General features: G+C 39.3%; 1 protein-coding gene across 5 annotated transcripts in view; it reads right to left on the bottom strand.

Moving 5' to 3' along the window:
- Nucleotides 1-8,469: 8,469 nt before the first annotated feature.
- HMGCS1 (3-hydroxy-3-methylglutaryl-CoA synthase 1) overlaps nt 8,470-17,507 on the bottom strand; it is a 29,662-nt gene continuing 20,624 nt past the window's right edge. For all 5 annotated transcript variants that reach the window (XM_003408015.4, XM_010588123.3, XM_064271733.1 and 2 more), the window contains 7 exons: nt 16,879-17,043; nt 15,648-15,813; nt 14,269-14,439; nt 13,675-13,781; nt 11,811-11,936; nt 11,419-11,582; nt 8,470-10,416 (listed from right to left, as the gene is read on the bottom strand). In XM_003408015.4, coding sequence (XP_003408063.1) covers nt 10,327-10,416; nt 11,419-11,582; nt 11,811-11,936; nt 13,675-13,781; nt 14,269-14,439; nt 15,648-15,813; nt 16,879-17,043 — 989 coding nt within the window. In that variant the 3' untranslated portion in view covers nt 8,470-10,326. The remainder of the gene's footprint in view (nt 10,417-11,418; nt 11,583-11,810; nt 11,937-13,674; nt 13,782-14,268; nt 14,440-15,647; nt 15,814-16,878; nt 17,044-17,507) is intronic.

A 17,507-nucleotide genomic window follows, 5' to 3' on the forward strand; every position in this document is an offset into this window, starting at 1 on the left:
ATCCAAATAGGCCTACTAAAGCCTATCTTTAAACCTTGTGCCTCTATCTTAGTGATAAAAGGTGCAAGGTGCAACAATTTGTTCTTTACTGTAGAAATATTTGGGCATGCCCCAGATTATTGGTCCTCTAAAAACTTCATCAATGTGGCAGGTGCCTTATCCTTCATGAAGTTTCACCCACACTCTAGTACACACAGGTCTTACCTGGGCATCTGGAGTATTTGTCACTTCCTGTTAGGCAGACCTGCTTAGTATGTTGTCAACAATATAGTAGGACAGCATGACCTGTGGAATGTCAAGATGATCAAGGTCCTTTTGGACTATACTGTAACATAGAGCAGGCGGCTTAACATATCATTGGTTGCTATGAGTCAGAATCGACTCAATGGCAATGGGTTTGGTTTTGGTTTTGGGGGCCAAAAAGTAAATGAGAATCCCTGTCCATCCCAGATGAACGCAAACTACTTTTGATCCTCTTTTTTGAATTGAAGAATGCATTTGCCAAATCAAAAGCCAATATCAAATGCCAGAGACTTCCAGTAAAATACAGCATTCCCACTCAGCTATAACTGACACTAACAGTAGACCATCATCATCCTCCATTATCCATCTAGTTTTTATCAGAGGTTTGATAGATAAATGAGGTTATCGTGGAGCCCACCACTCTTGTATCCTTTTAAGTTTTTGGCTGCAATTGCTCATATGATGCAACACCGCTCATGATTTACTATCACAACTGCAGAGACAGTACAGTTTCAGGTTTACATGTGGCCCTTCCTCCCATAATGGCTCTTATCCTACAGGTCAGGGATCTAAATATATTTATCTCAAATATATATTTGGGGACTGGGGAAATAACAAGTTGGGACCCATTGTAAGATAAGACTTTGGTCACAATTTCATTCATCACCTAGCTTCCATTAAGTCCCTGTCTATACACAGTGCTGGAAACCCTGGTGACGTAGTGGTTAAGAGCTACGGCTGCTAACCAAGAGTTCGACAGTTGGAATCCACCAGGCATTCCTTGGAAACCTTGGACAGTTCTGCTCTGTCCTCCAGGGCCACTATGAGTCAGAATCAACTCAATGGCAGTGGGTTTTGGTTTTATACATGGTGCTACATTGGTATTTAAGTTTCCCTGGTATCCATTCAGTTTAGACCTTTTATCCAACAGTTCTTTAAAATTCTGGGTATGTATATCATATATACTTGTGGTAGCAGGGCCCTCCAAGACCTGGCTTTCCCTTCAATGTGCATTGGATTTTTAAACTGGAAGCTAGTTCAGGAACCATTTTTTCTCATTGGGTCAGGGTATGCCACCCTTCTGCTCATCTGCTCTGTGGTTTTTTATTTTTGGTTATACAACTCAAGTAACACTTAGCTGCCCCTCAGAATTCCATGATCTATTAGCTACTGTCACAAAGCCCTGCAGATCAAGGCACCCTGATTTCCACTTCAGCCATACTATTATAATAATTATACTTCTGACACTGAAGTATTAATACATGGCCTCTGCCATTCCAGCATCCTATGACCCCCACTGATAACAGCCTGCCCAGTACCATGGCAGCATTTCATACTGTCAACCCTTTTTGATGGGCAGCCACCACTGAGCTTTTCAGATGCTGGTGTACCCCCTCCAGCACATTCTTTATTGCCTTAGTGAAGGGAATGTCCTCCTGGGGGATGTAATTAGGTGGTTCTTCAAAGTCTCATAGTAATGAATCCATTCTAATATTCATACCTCCTAGAACTTTCTTTTTCAGTACTGTGCTAGGGTAGTTTCACCATCTACACCTCATTTTTTATAGGCCATTATCATGTCCAAGCCTCAACAGCCACCCCAACAGTATATTAGAACCTGCTTCAGATGCCCTCGCAAGGACATCAAATTCCAAGTCATGGGGAGATGATCCCCTGGTAATAAGCTCTCCCTTATCTGTCTTTATTCTTTCTTCAACCCTGGTCCCTCTTCCGACACCCTCAATATCCACTCTCACACATTTCCCTTGGTTCCTGACAGTACATATTAGCCAGGTTTTGCAATTCCTTTACTGTCAAACTATTTTTTCACCACTCAGGCTGTGTTGAGGCCTGACCCTCATTACTGGTTTGGAGAATCTTGAGGTCAACCATCATTTTGTAAGTACGTGACTCGAAGAGGCCTTTGCAGGGTCTTCAGGCAAGGAAGACCAGGTTGAATCCTGATTTCCAATATTTTTAGTCTTATCCACCCTCTTGTTCCTAACTTCCTATCAAAGTCCTGTCTTTGATCTTCTTTGCAGCTTAGCCAACCCTACAATTAGGCCCTGGGCCTGTTTTAGGTAGTTTGCCTTCTGCTACAGCTGATTTTTTTTTCTAGTTGCTCTTCAGTCAATTCTGACTAATGGTGACCCCACGTGTGTGTAAAACTGTACTCCATAGGGTTTTCAGTGGCTGATTTTTTTAGAAGTATATTGCCAGGCCTTTAAACTTTTGCCTTTCGGTTAATAGCCAAGTGCATTAACTGTTTGGATTACTGCATAAAATAAGGGTCTCCTTAAATTTTTTAAATCTTATCTTAAGGTCCCCTAGCTTTCAGTGTGTTTTGAGTTGAGAGTTGGTTGACTTGAGCCTGTTATTTTCTCCCAGGCTTCTGAAGCTGTTAATAGAAGCTAGCCAGCTCCACAGTCTCCATCATTGTCCCCATACTGATCAAGTACCATAGCTACCATATGACCCAATGCTCATCTTCTACCTACACTTACGAGTTTTAATAATTATGTTGCTACTGCATGCCAGAGGTTATCACCACCCTGCTAACCAAAAGTGTATTCGTTTTCTATTGTTACCATTACAAATTACCACAAGCTTAGTGGCTTAAAACAACATAAATTTATTATTTTACAGTTCTGTAAGTCAGAAGGGCAATATGGGTCTCAATGGGCTAAAGTCAAGGTGTCGGCAGGGTGGCATTCCTTTCTGGACGCTCTGGGGAGAATTCATTTTCTTGCATTTTTCCACTTTCTAGAGACTGCCTACATTCCTTGGCTGGTAGCCCCTTCCCTCCATCTTCAAAGTTAACAACATTGTACCTCTCTGACCATTTTTCTATAGTCACATCTCCCTCTGACCATAGCTAAGAAAGGTCCTCTGCTATTAAGGACCCATGTGATTAGGCTGGGCCCATCTGTATTATTACCTCGTCTCAAATGTTTTAACTTAATCATATCTACAAAGTTCCTTTTACCTTGTAAGGCAACATATTCACACTAATGGAAGAAGACAAAGAAAGGATGAATTCCTTGTTTTTCATTTCTACACATTTAAAATAAAAATGCATTATCATCATAACAAAGAGCACTGATGATATATAAACCTACAGGAGGTTGCCCCCACGCATCTGTCAGTTTATTGTACTGTGGGGGCTTGCAGTGTTGCTATGATGCTGGAAGCTATGCCATCAGTGTTCAAATACCAGCAGGGTCACCCATGGAGGACAGGTTTCAGCTGAGCTTCCAGACTCAGACAGACTAGAAAGAAGGACCTGGTGGTCTACTTCTTGTCTACTTCTGAAAAGAATTAGCCACAGAAAACATTATGAATAGCAGTGGAACATTGTTTGATACAGCACATGAAAATGAACCCCTCAGGTTGGAAGGCATTCAAAATGCAATTTGGGAAGAGCTGCCTTCTCAAAGTAGAGTCAATGTTAAGATGGGGACGGAGTCAAGCTTTCAGGACCTTCATCTGCTGAAGTGGCATGACTCAAAATGAGAAGAAACAGCTGCAAACATCCATCAATAATTGGAATGTGAAATGTACAAAGTATGAATCTAGGAAAATTAAAAATCCTCAAAAATGATGTATAAACATCGATATTCTAGGCATTAGTGAGCTGAAATGGACTGGCATTGGCCATTTTGAATAGGATAAGCATATGGTCTACTATGCTGAGAATGACAACATGAAGAGGAATGGCGTGGCATTCACTGTTGTCAAAAAGAATGTTTCAAGGTCCATCCTGAAGTACAAAGCTGTCAATGATAGGATAATATCCATATGCCTAAAAGGAAGACCAGTTAATATGACCTTATTCAAATTTATATACTAACCACTAAGGCCAAAGATGAAGAAACTGAAGATTTTTACCAACTTCTGCAGTCTGAAATTGTTGCGACATGCAATCAAGATGCATTGATAATTACCGGGGACTGGAATGCGAAAGTTGGAAACAAAAAAGGATAGGTAGTTGGAAAATATGATCTTGGTGATAGAAATAATGCCAAAGACCGCATGACAGAATTTTACAAGACCAATGACTTCTTCATTACAAATACTTTTTTTTTTTTTAACCTACACAGCGACTATACATGTGGACCTTGCCAGATGGAATACGCAGGAATCAACATTGACTGCATTTGTGAAAAGCTCAATATCATCAGTCAGAACAAGGCCAGGGGCTGACTGTGGAACAGACCATCGATTGCTCCTATGCAAGTTTAAGTTGAAACTGAAGAAAATTAGAACAAGTTCATGAGAGCCAAAGTATGATCTTGAGTATATCCTACCTGAATTTAGAGACAATCACAAGAATAGAATTGATGATTTGAACACTAATGACCAAAGACCAGGCAAGCTGTGGAATGACAGTGAGGACATCATACATGAAGAAAGCAAGAGGTGATTAAAAAGACAGGAAAGACCAAAATGGATTTTAGAAGAGACTCTGAAACTTGCTCTTGAACATCGAGTTGCTAAAGTGAAAGAAAGAAATGACAACGTAAAAGAAGTGAAGATTTCAAAGGGCAGCTTGGCAAGATAAGAGTATTATGATGACATGTGCAAAGACCTGAAGATAGAAAACCAAAAGGGAAGAACATGCTCTGCATTCCTCAAGCTGAAAGAACTAAAGAAAAAACTCAAGCCTCGAGTTGCAATATTGAAGGATTCTATGGGAAAAACATTAAATGACACAGAAACCATCAAAAGAAGGTGGAAGGAATACACAGTTGCTCTACCAATAAGAATTGGTTGACATTCCACCATTTCAGGAGGCAGCATATGATCAGGAAGGAAGAAATCCAAGCTGCACTGAAGGCACTGGCAAAAATCAAGGCTCCATCAAGGAATTGATGGAATACCAATTGAGATGTTTCAACAAATGGATGCAGTGCTTAAAGTACTCACTTATCTATACCAAGAAATTTGGAAAACAGCTACCTGGCCAATCAACTGAAAGAGATCCATATTTATGCATATTCCCAAGAAAGGTGATCCAACCGAATGCAGAAATTATCGAACAATATCAACATCACACACAAGTAAAATTTTGCTAAAGATCATTCAAAAGCAGCTACAGCAATATATTGACAGGGAACTGCCAGAAATTCAAGCTGGATTCAGAAGAGGACATGGAACAAGGATATCATTGCTGATGTCAGATGGATCCTGTCTGAAAGCAGAGGATACTAAACAGATGTTTAAAACAACAATGTTTACCTGTGTTTTATTGACTGTGCAAAGGCATTCAGCTGTGTGAATCATAACAAATTATGGATAACATTGCAAAGAATGAGAATTCCAGAACACTTAATTGTGCTCATGAGGAACCTGTACATAGATTAAGAGGCAGGTGTTTGGACAGAACAAGGGGATACTGAGTGGTTTAAAGTCAGGAAAGGTATGCATCAAGTGTTCTTTCGCCATACTTATTCAACCTGTATGCTGAGCAAATAATCCAAGAAGCTGGACTACATGAAGAATGGGGCATCAGGATTGGAGGAAGACTCATTTAACAACCTGCATTATGCAGATGACACAACCTTACTTGCTGAAAGGGAAGAGGACTTTAAGCACTTACTGATGATCAAAGGCCACAGCCTTCAATATGGATTAGGCTTCAATATAAAGGAACAAAAGTCCTCACAACTGGACCAATAAACATCATGATAAACAGAGAAAAGATTGAAGTTGTCAAGGATTTCATTTTACTTGGATACACAATTCACGCCCATGGAAGCAGTAGTCAGGAAATCAAGTGACACATTGCATTGGGCAAATACGCTGCAAACGATCTCTTTAAAGTGTTGAAAAGCAAAGACATCACCTTGAAGACTAAGGTGCGACTGACCCAAGCCATGTTGTTTTCAATTGCCTCATGTGCATGTGTTAAGTTGGACAATGAATAAGGAAGACTGAAGAATTCACACCTTTGAATTGTGGTGTTGGCGAAGAATACTGAATATACCATGGACTGCCAAAAGAACTGATTTGCTGTCCCAGTGGGCCTGGAAGGCGGAGTTGAAGCCCAGGGCCGAGGAGCCTCCACTCAGAATCTGGACAGTGTGGCCAATACCTAGAGTCTGGAGGGCAGGGCCATTGTACAAATTGTCTCAGAGAACAGAGGATTTTCAAAGCCTTGAGAGCTAATGTAATGTGTTCCACTGCCTTGCTTGGTGCATGTTATGCAGTCTTTTCCTCTAGTTTCTCCCGTTTTTAATGGAAATGTCTAGCTTGTGCCTGGTCTGCCATTGTACCTTTGGAAGCAGATAACTTGTATGCTACATTTCACAGATGAAGAGGAATTTTTGGATTTGGGACTTGGAGTTTAAGACTTTTGCTATGATGATGGGGTGAATATGCTTTGCATGTTGCAAGGATGTGATTTTTGGGGGGCCAAAGGGTAGAATGTCATGGGTTGAATTGTGTCCCCCCTCAAAATATGTGTCAACTTGGTTAGGCCATCCTTACCAGTATTGTGTGGTTGTCCTCCATTTTGTGACTATAATTTTATGTTAAGAGGATTATGGTGGGATTGTAACACCACCCTTACTCAGGTCACCTCCCTGATCAAGTGTAAAGGGGGTTTCCCTGGGGTGTGGAAATAAAAGGCAAAAGGAAAGATAAAAGGATAAAAGGAAAGGGAAGCAAGCAGAGAGTTGGGGACCTCATACCACCAAGAAAGCTACACGGGGAGCAGAACTCATCCTTTGGACCCAGGGTCCCTGCATCTGAGAAGCTCTTGAGCAAATATGTCTTGGAAGAAGCACAACCAGAATGCTCCTTATCAGGAGGGATCAGTCCCTGGAGAAGGACATCGTGCTTAGTAGAGGGTCAGCAAAAAAGAGGAAAGAAGACCCTCAACGAGATAGATTGACACAGTGGCTTCAACAATGGGCTTAAGCATAACGACTGTGAGGATGGCACAAGACCGGGCAGTGTTTCCTTCTGTTGTACATAGGGTTGCTGAGTTGCAACTGACTCACCAGCACCTAACAACAACACGGGAGGTTGGTATTCATAATCTTCAGCAGCAAATGACTGTCTTCACAGAAGTGTAATTTTGGGAGGGGGAAAAAAAATCACAGGTCAACTATTTTCTTTCACTATTAATTAAGAAAAAGTGAGGAGCAGCTGCTCTTAAAAGAAAGGTAACATTGCATATTACCTAGATCAGACAGCTGATCCTATTACATCCTTTGCTCTTACACTTCAGTGCTTCTTTCAGAACGCTCCAAACTGCAGAGAAGAGATGAGGTGCTTCAGGTAAGTCACAGGAGGATCAAATGTAGCTGTCTGCATCTGAGTTTAGTCTAGTGTTAATCTCAAATTTATTCATCAGAGGTCACAAAAATAAACACAAACCCAGGAAAAAAAAAAACAAACAAACCATGAAGTGTATAGTAGAGAAAGCACAAATCTTGTAAACGAGAGGGGTAAGGATAGAAATCTTAGAGCAATATGAATTAGGATCCTAGAATTTACAGTAGAGATTACGTTAGAATATTGCCCTCATTTTTCAATGACCCAGAGAGACAGGAGACTGGCCCCAAAATATATGAAATTGTTACAAGTGTTGAATCTCGACATGATGATAATATATGAGCTGATCGGTATTAGAAAATAAAGTTGGAATCAACTGGAGCTGATTATCAATCTGGCTTAATTCTTAATTCATAGACTCCTAAGGGTTGACAGGGCTTTTGGAGGCGGGGAAAAAAAAAGAAAAAAATCAACCAGCTGCCACGGATTCTGACGCCCGGCAACTCCATGTGTGGCAGAGTGAAACTGTACCTCCACAGCGTCTTTAATAGTTGGTTTTCAGAAGTAGATCACCAGGTTTTTCTTCGGAGATCCTCTGGGTGAACTCAAACTGCCAACTCTGTTAGCAGCTGAGCGCTTAACTGTTTGCGCCACCCAGGGACTCCTCTTAGAGGCTACCTAGTCCAATTTTACTGCCAATGTAAGTATTCCCTATAAAACCCCTGGGAATCACTAGCAGGTAGTAAGCAGCTCTACACTGACTACAAAATGTAATTGCTAACCCTTAGTCCTGGGTTCTGTTATTAGGAAAACCCAGTAACTCGCTTCATGAATATTTATAGCAAAGTTTATACATGCTTACCACCCATTCTGGGAATTAATTTCTTTGTTTGGAGTGTAAGAGTAATAAATAATCAGTACAAATTCCTCCACACTAGACAAGACTATCCTGCACATCTTTTTATTTCTGGCTTAAGCACAGTGCCTCGCTCATATTACGTTCTCAAATATTTATTGAATGATGAATGAAAGAAATAAAATGAAGGCTCTTATTTAAAAAACAAACAAAAGAAAACAAAAAAACAAGCATATTAGCTCTTTTCTTAACTAAATTGTTAGTTCAGGGTTAAAAAAGACTACTCAAGGATCTGAAATATTTCTCTAAAGCTTTATTTCAAAGTTATTCACCTCTCTGTTAATAAGGTGTGCAGTTAATGCTCTAAGCCAAGTATTACTAGGCCTGCCCATTGCCGGCAATGGACTTTGAGAAAACCCATTTCCTGGCCCCCAAAAGTTAAATTACTTTTTTCAAAACAGACCGAACTCCCAATACTTGTGAAAGTATTACATGCACCGTCTTCCCATTATCTTTAAATCTGAACTTACATTATTAATCTACATCAGTGGATGTTAAAATGAAGTCATTTTAACAAATTATGACTGTACAAATCAAAATACTACTAGTTATTATTAGACAAGAGTATTTTACAAACACTACAATACAATACATATTACCTTGCAATTTGAAACATTACATTTCATATTTGTGTAAGTTATTTTAGGTAAATGAAACTTCACAGAATCTAACAGCAAATAAAGTTTTAAAAATTTAGTTCTGTACATTAGTTCCAACTACCTCTATTTTACAATCTATAAGGCTCATGTCATGTTCAGCACCAAAAAGATCTACGTAACTGTCTAACCAGTGTTCTTATCCATCCCATGTGATATTTTTTTTTTTAAGGTGAAAGTCTGACAAAATGCTTTACAGATTCTACTTCTAGACCCTGAAGTGGAATATTCTTTTTGGCTAGGCAGGCTATATAAAAATTTGGGTTGTAACCGTATTTTCATTGCACAGATACGAACAAAATGAAAAAGGAATGCCGACATCATGAATTTAGGGTGTCAGTCTTTAAGATGAATTTATAACATTGAAGCATCAGAAGTAACTTCATAATGCCCTGCCCCTATCCTACACCTTTTTGCTTTAAATGAAAAAAGGCAGCAAGAGAAAGGATTCATTTGTCCTTCAAAACAAGGTGCAAAGAAGGATTGCAACAGCAAACTTCCTCATATGTAGCTCCAGTAACATCTCAATGTTGTTCAGCATAGGTCACCTTGAACTTGATTTGGGAGCTGACCTAGAACTTCCAAATGTATCGTCTTTTCTATACGAGAAGTCTCTCAGGGCTGGCATCTGTCTGTTCACTGAGGTCATTACAATAACATTCAGTCAGCGCTGGCCTGGATTAAACCAACCAACATTTCAGTTTCCAGAACCAGTGTGACCGTCCTAACTCTTTCCTCTCCCCTTAACATTTACGAATTTTAGAAAAAGAGCATATTCCAAACAGGGTTTGTGCATATGACATTTTAAGACCACATTCCCCAAGCTATGAACATTTTCAGTAATCTTACTTGTTCAAAGTATTACAAAATTCTTACGTGTTTTTAAAAAAAACAAGTGGAGACTAGTACCTCTGTTTTCTTCTGTCAGAAGCACATGATTCATTACACCACATTTAAAAGCTAAACTTCATGCTACAAAGAGTCAGAGAGGTATGAAGTTTTACAGAGCCCTTCACGTCATTTCAGTACATGTAGCATCAGCTAAACCACAACAGGAAGCACTTTAGCTAAGACTTTCCGAAGAACACGAGAGTTTTCCAGGCTCCATGTCAGTTACATAAAAATTTAGGCAACGTGTAATCCTTTAAAATTGTCCCCATTCCCCCCAACCACTCCCATACCCCAACTACCCCAACCCACACTGAAGTCTTAACACCTCACAAAAGTGTCTTAATGCTCCCCGTTACTAATGACAGCTGCTTCTGGTTCTGCTGCTGTTGCAGGGAGTCTTGGCACTTTCTTAGCAGGACTTGGAATATGCTGAAAGGAAAGGAAAAAATTTATTGGTTCTTAAGACTTTTTTTGAAAACAGTCATGGCAGTAATTAAGTTCCTATGAAGAAACCGATTAAGGACAACTTTGGAGAGGTTTATGCTAAATATGCCCTATGTAACTTTTCATGGAGGGAAATAAATATTTATTCTTCACCTTATGGTGAATTTATTATATTACCTACATAGCAAGGGACCCACCAAACACAGTGCTTTGTTACATCTTGCACTGGCAGCTCAGGCACTGTAGCTTGACTAGCTACCTAATTTGTATAACAGCAAGGAGTAAGACTATGCATCCATGAAAGCTGTGATGAGCAGAAAAATAAAAGAAAGAACTTCAAGGTTATAGAGCCCTTGGTTAAGGCCTGGCTTCATACTTACTAGCTATGATGTTGGGCAACTCCCTTAACTTACAGGAACCTCATCTCCAAAATGGGGGTAATATCATTTTTTTTTTTTTTTTATCACTTATCTCAAGGGGATTGTTTTAAGGGTTAAATAAGAGAATGCAAGTAAAGAGACTAGCATATAATATGAATTCACATCATAGCTATGTTATTACTTCTTGATACTCTGGAGACAAATTTGACAAAGGTCTGAAAGAAAAGATGTGAGGGCTCAACACCCTGCCCCTACTCCATATGTCCCGTTGGAGCCTTCTCCCTGGGTTAGCCTTCTCTTAAATTTTGGTGTTATTAATAAAAGCTGGTAGGGTCGCTAGGCCTCAGAACTGACTCAACGGCACCTAACAATAAGTATGTCCTATGCGTTTTTTCAATGCTAATAATTTAAGTGCAAAGCACTTTACACTGTTGGAAAGTGGCACAGCTGGTATCTAATCCCAGAGTACTTGCTTGGAATTACACTGTTTTATTGGCATTCTTTTAAGTTGCTGAATCTCAGTTAGGCCCCCTAAGCCCTGAGATATGGGGGTCGAAACCTCTTACCCAGTCAAAGCATAAGACCAGACACAAAGAGCTTTATTTACCTCAGTTGCTTTGTTTGAATGTACAAGTCCTACTCCTTCCTCCAAAGAGTCATCATTCAGAGATGGGCGCCGAGCGTAAGTTCTTCGGTGCATTTCATCCACTCTAACCAAGTACCATGTTCCTTCAAAAAGTGAATCAATTGAACCCTGGGGAATATAGTTGACTAAAAGAAAGTCAGAGAATATGAAAAATTAGTTATGATATATAACTCATCTGGTAATAAAACTAAAGATAAGCTACATATTTCCCTACAATCTTTACCAACAAAAACTAATACTAAATAAAGTCTAGATATTTTTATCTTATATGCAGCATGTATAACATTATTGTAGCCCTCCAATAGCCTTTTGGACATATATTTATGTGTTTAAACACAATTTAAAATTTTTACCCAAGTGGTGAGTGTCCTCTCTGAGCTTCATATTTTCAGCAAAGACATCTGGTGCCACACAAGTTCTTGAGTCAAGCCTTGATTTGAGGTCACATAAACTTGCTGTTATTTTATCTAGAGCAGACCCTAAAATAGTAAATAATTCCAACATTAATACTAAAAATAGCACGCCAATAACATAGTTTATAAAGAATATGTTCTACATTCTACTTTGGTGAGTAACGTCTAGGGTCTTAAAAACCTGTGAGCGGCCATCTAGGATACTCCACTGGTCTCACTCCTTCAGGAGTAAGGAAAAAATAAGAAAACTAAAGATACAAGGGAAAGATTAGTCCAAAGGACTAATGGGCCACATCTACCATGGCCTCAGCCAGACTGAGTCCAGTACAACAAGATGGTGCCCCGCTACCACCACTGACTGCTCTGACAGGGATCACAGTAGAAGGTCTCAGACAGAACTGGAGAGAAATGTAGAACAAAATTCTAACTCAAAAAGAAAGTCCAGACTTGCTGGCCTGACAGAGGCTAGAGAAGTCCTGAGAGTATGGCCCCCGACATCCCTTCAGCTCAGTAATGAAGTGACTCCTGAGGTTCACCCTTCAGCCAAAGATTGAACAGGCCCATGGAACAAAACAAGACTGAAGGGGCGCACCAGCCCTGGGGCAGGGAATGGAAGGCCCCAGGGCTGGGGGAGAAGAAAGCTGGTAATAGGGAACCCAGGGATGAGAACAGAGAGTTTTGACATGTCGTAAGGTTGTTAACCAATGTCACAGAACAATGTGTGGACTAACTGTTTGAGATGAGAAACTGGTTTGTTCTGTAAACCTTCATCTAAAGTACAATTAAAAAAAAGAAAGAAAAAAATTAAAAAATAAGAGAAAAATAGCATGCCAAAATGAAGCCTGAATGAGATATTGCCGATGGGATAAAAACACCTTTTCATTTCTCTTAGAACTACTGGCTATCATTTAGTTAGTAGATAAGATGGGATCTATCTGACACAGTGTCCTATGACCTCTGACTATACATTTATTTCAATATTAGCCAACAGACAAGTTAGGACATTGGTGGGATTTGAAGCTAAGTAACTTCTCTATATACACTATTGCATATTCTTAAAGTAATGTCAAGTCTTCCACCAGTCTTTGTTCTTATTCTTTCCTGCTCAGTAAAGGCACAAATGTTTTATTAAACAGAGCCCAAACCATAAATCTTTTATAAAAATTAGATAATTTAGTATAAAGCCAAACCAGAAACAAATGATTCTGATGTTATTCACTCATACCATCAGACTCAATCATTAGTGTTGACTCATATGCTGCCTGGGTTAAATAAATATGCTTCCCCTTCCATACCTATACCTTCTAGCTATATATGCTTAAGGAGCCCTGGTGGTGCAGCAGTTAAGAGCTTGGCTGCTAACCAAAAGGTCAGCAGTTCGAATCCACCAGGTGCTCCTTGGAAATCCTATGCGGCAATTCTACTCTGTCCTATAGGGTCACTATGAGTTGGAATCATCTCAACCACAATGGGTTTATATACGCTTAAAAAAATGAGTTAAGGGATAAAATAATTTGCCAAAAGGAGGAAACATCATGCCTTAAAAAATTTTTAAAGCTGATAATTTCTTTCTGACTTGTAAGAAAAAAGATACCCTGATTCAAACGTAGTCCTACCCTTTACCCAATTAAGGCAAATTTCTAGGGTAGAGAGTAAAAATGTGCCTGTGCTGAAAGAAGTAATAAAGGTAAAAATGCTATAATGATCTATGGTACAGACTCAGGTGCTCACTTGAAAAGCCTGCTAAATAAACTTTGCCATAGGAGTCTCTTGATAAATTGTCACTGGAAGACTCAGCACTCACCAGGTGTAGCATCTTGTGTAACTCTAAGGGAGTACAAGGTGGCAGCCAAACCAGAACCGTAAGAGAAGACACCAATCCTCTTTCCTGCCAGCTGCTGAGGGGAATACCTGCACAGGAGGAAAAAAAGGCAATTATTAAGAAGTTTGATCCTAAGCCATGATGTGTGATGGAAAGCCACATAAGTAGGAAAAATCTCATATTATAGTCTCAGGGATCTAACTTAAAGTTTTAATATTACAGTAAACAGACTGAAAACAAGACTTTTCATCTCTTTGGGAATCATGGGGTTTATAAGTTATTATACCATAAAATAAGTTGCTTTGTCAACTGCAGATTTATGCTTCAACTACAGGTCCAGAATAATGAACCCATGAAAACAGTAGCCAGGAAAGCCAATATGAAATCACAAATACTTCTGGAAGAACTCTAGCTCCCCATATATCCTTCACACCTATGGACAACAGCATATTTGACAGCCTGAAAATAAAACATTGTCTATGACCTACCACCCACTACAACATGTCCGACACCCTGGATTTGGTCTTAGAAATCTAACACCTTAAAGTGAGTTATTCAGCTGAAATTGATACTTACTGTGTTAGAACAGAAGCAAGGGAACCATATACTGAAGATGTGTACATATTTCCATTTTGATTTGACACAAGCAAAGATGCCTTTGTTTTCTGATTAAAGAGTTCAGAACTAGCCTTCATAAATGCCTTTTCCACATCTCTATCAAAGTAGGTATCTTCTAATTTAACATCCCTGAAAGATTTATAAAAAAAACAATTTCACAATGTTCAAAGGCTACATTTTATTATGTTAAATAGTTGGCCTAATTAATATTCAAGCCTGTAAGTATGTGATTCTGTTTTCCCATTAGTTAAAAGCCACCCTTCCACATACCCAGCTATGCTAACTGCTATGGAAAACAGAGTTGCACATATATGGTCCCCTCTTTCAGATTTTTTTTTTTTATAACAAGTTAAGACAACCGATTCTAATGGGCTAAAAAACCCATTAGAGTTTTATTGCTAACAAACAGAATATAATGCTGCTTCAAGTCTATAATAATGGCTATTTAATCAGAAGTCATGATATTACAGGAGCCAAGTCTTAACAGTTGGGTGGAACTTTACCAAATGGAGGAGAAACGGACACAGGCGGGGAGAAACAGAATGAGTTCTAAAGGCAGGGCATGCCAGTAAGCTACTGCCGTCAAGTTGCCACCGGCTCACTGCGACCCCGTGTGTGTGGGGTAGACCTGTATGCCACAGGGTTTTCACCGGCTGATTTTCTGGAAGATCACCAGGGCTTTCTTCTGAGGTGCCTCTGCATGGAGCTGAACCTCTTAACCTTTTGGTTGGAAGCTGAGCACTTCAACTGTTTGCACCACCCAGGGACTCCTATGGCATGCTAAGGAGCCTTAAAAGTGAGAAAAAATTTGGATGGCTATGAAAGCAAGCTTTAATAGGTGGAATGTGCAGATGGGTAGGGACACAAGGAGTAAAGAGAGGCAGGGGGAAGAGTTAAGAGGCTGTTGTTGTAAACATAGGCACCTTAGAGAGTCGTGGAAACCCTGGTGGCAGAGTGGTTAAGAGCTATGGCTGCTAACCAAAAGGCTGGCATTTCAAATCCACCAGCTACTCCTTGGAAACCCTACGGGGCAATTCTACGGTGTCCTATAGCGTTGCTATAGGGCCACTATGAGTCAGAATCAATTTGACGGCAATGGGTTTGGAGCTAAAAGGAGTACATCAGAAGCTCATCTGAGTAGAAGTGACTAAGATTACTGCAGGTAAGTCACACCTTTCTCGGACTCAGCTTATTCACTGATGAGATAAATAGGTTAGACTGGATGACTTCTAAGATCCTTTTGACTCTAAATTTTTCAGGTGTGTACAAATAATAGTTTCACAGACATAAATGCTCTAAAGTAAAAAAAAAAAAAAAACCATAACAGCAGCCCTTACCCAAAGGCTTCCAGGCCACTATAGATACTATTTTTATCTCTGTTTTGGTCATTAAGAAAGTCATTCAGCAACATCCGAGCTAGAGATTTCTGAACCAGTTTACAATACGGTGAGTGAAAGATGACAAAGCCGAAGTCATTCAAAGTGAAATCTCTATCATTTCCCTCTGAAAGAGAAGTTCAAGAACATGATGAAATTCATATAGGCTACTAATTTTGAAGTTTGTTTTTAGGACAGGGTCAGGATGTTTTTATTTTTAAACAGTACATCATGAGGAAGGAACCAGAAACACACTGTATAATGAAATCTAAGATTTAAAATGTGTATCAAGAAAGCCATCCAGAGATGGAACATACACCGCTACAGTGTTTTTCAAACTTAAGAGTCCTAACTCATTAGTGAGTGATGTAATCAATTTAATCGGTAAGGCTCAATTCTTGTTTTAAAATAAAATCAAATCACTCATAGAATAAGTAATGTCGCAACATTTTTATTTCAGTTTAGCATACACATACAATGTTGTTACTTCTTAGTATGGGTCCTAGTAAAAAAAGGTTAAAAATTCACTGTACTGTTAAATACATACTCTTAAATAATGTGACATTTTACATACTGCAAAAATGCTTCTTACCCAGAGCCATTATGCTATTATGTATTATTTCTTAGCCTCTCTTACAACCTCCATAAGGCAAATTTGGGCTACAGAAAGAGCATACTTTATGTGATACTCTGTGTTAGAACAGCATTCATTCAAATACTGTCCTTAGTACCTCAAGAGCTCTTTTAGGGTTAAAGACTGGGATAAATGAAGACACTGAAAAAGCAAATATACATTCACAGGTCAAGTGCAAAGAGACTGCAGGAGGAGCTGATCAGTTCAGCAATTTATTTCCATTCGTTTTCTCTGGATTGCTATTACAAACTAAAACCTTATTAAAATATTTCCCTCAAAAGATGGATAAAATTGAAGTTACTTTCTTTCCCCCTACTTTGATTTTCTTACTAGAGGTAAATCAAACTAAGCATTTTTGCAGATACCTCATTCCCAAAGCTTACCTCTTTTCCTAAATTACACATTCAACTATAGGAAAATGCTGTTTGGTGGGTCAGAGGGAAATGGTTAAAGGACACTAATGAAGGATGCCCATAAATTAGTTTCTCACGAAAGCCACCCAACACATTATCCAGCCCTCAATGGATACCCAAACCACGGAAAACTGATAAAACCTACCCTTCTGCCACTGGGCACGGATCTTTTTGCGATAGACAGAATAGCAGCGGTCTAATGCACTGAGGTAGCACTGTATGGAGAGTTTTCCATCCACTATAGGATACTCAGAGAGCATATCAGGCTTATAGAAGTCATAGGCATGCTGCATATGGGTCCCACGAAGCCCTATTAGAAACAAAAAGGACAACGTCGTTTTTCTACTTCTTGATATTTGTATATCGGTACATTGCACTATCTGGGACCTTCCAACTCTCCATACTAGCAGTACAGAAATCACAAGGTGAAATCAATGTGTACTTGAAATGAAACATAATAGTACCCACAAACAGGCCTAAGATTCCTTTGGTATACATTTTCATTCAAGTTTCACAAATCCAACTGAGGGGTCACAACTGCTCTACTAAACTGAAAACAAATTACACTTGCCACTTACCGTGTGACTATGGGCAAGTTATTTGAACCCTACTTCAACCCTTTTTACTTCACCTGTCACATAGGATTGTTATGAAGATTAAATAACACATACAAAGCACTTAGCAGGTAGTGCTCATATTAATTACTCTTCAAGTAAGTACTAGCTTTTAATTGTATATGTTCAGATTTCTCAGCATATTGTTCTTTTAAAAATA

The sequence above is a fragment of the Loxodonta africana genome, chromosome 2 (assembly GCF_030014295.1).
Source record: "Loxodonta africana isolate mLoxAfr1 chromosome 2, mLoxAfr1.hap2, whole genome shotgun sequence".
Classification (NCBI taxonomy): domain Eukaryota; kingdom Metazoa; phylum Chordata; class Mammalia; order Proboscidea; family Elephantidae; genus Loxodonta; species Loxodonta africana.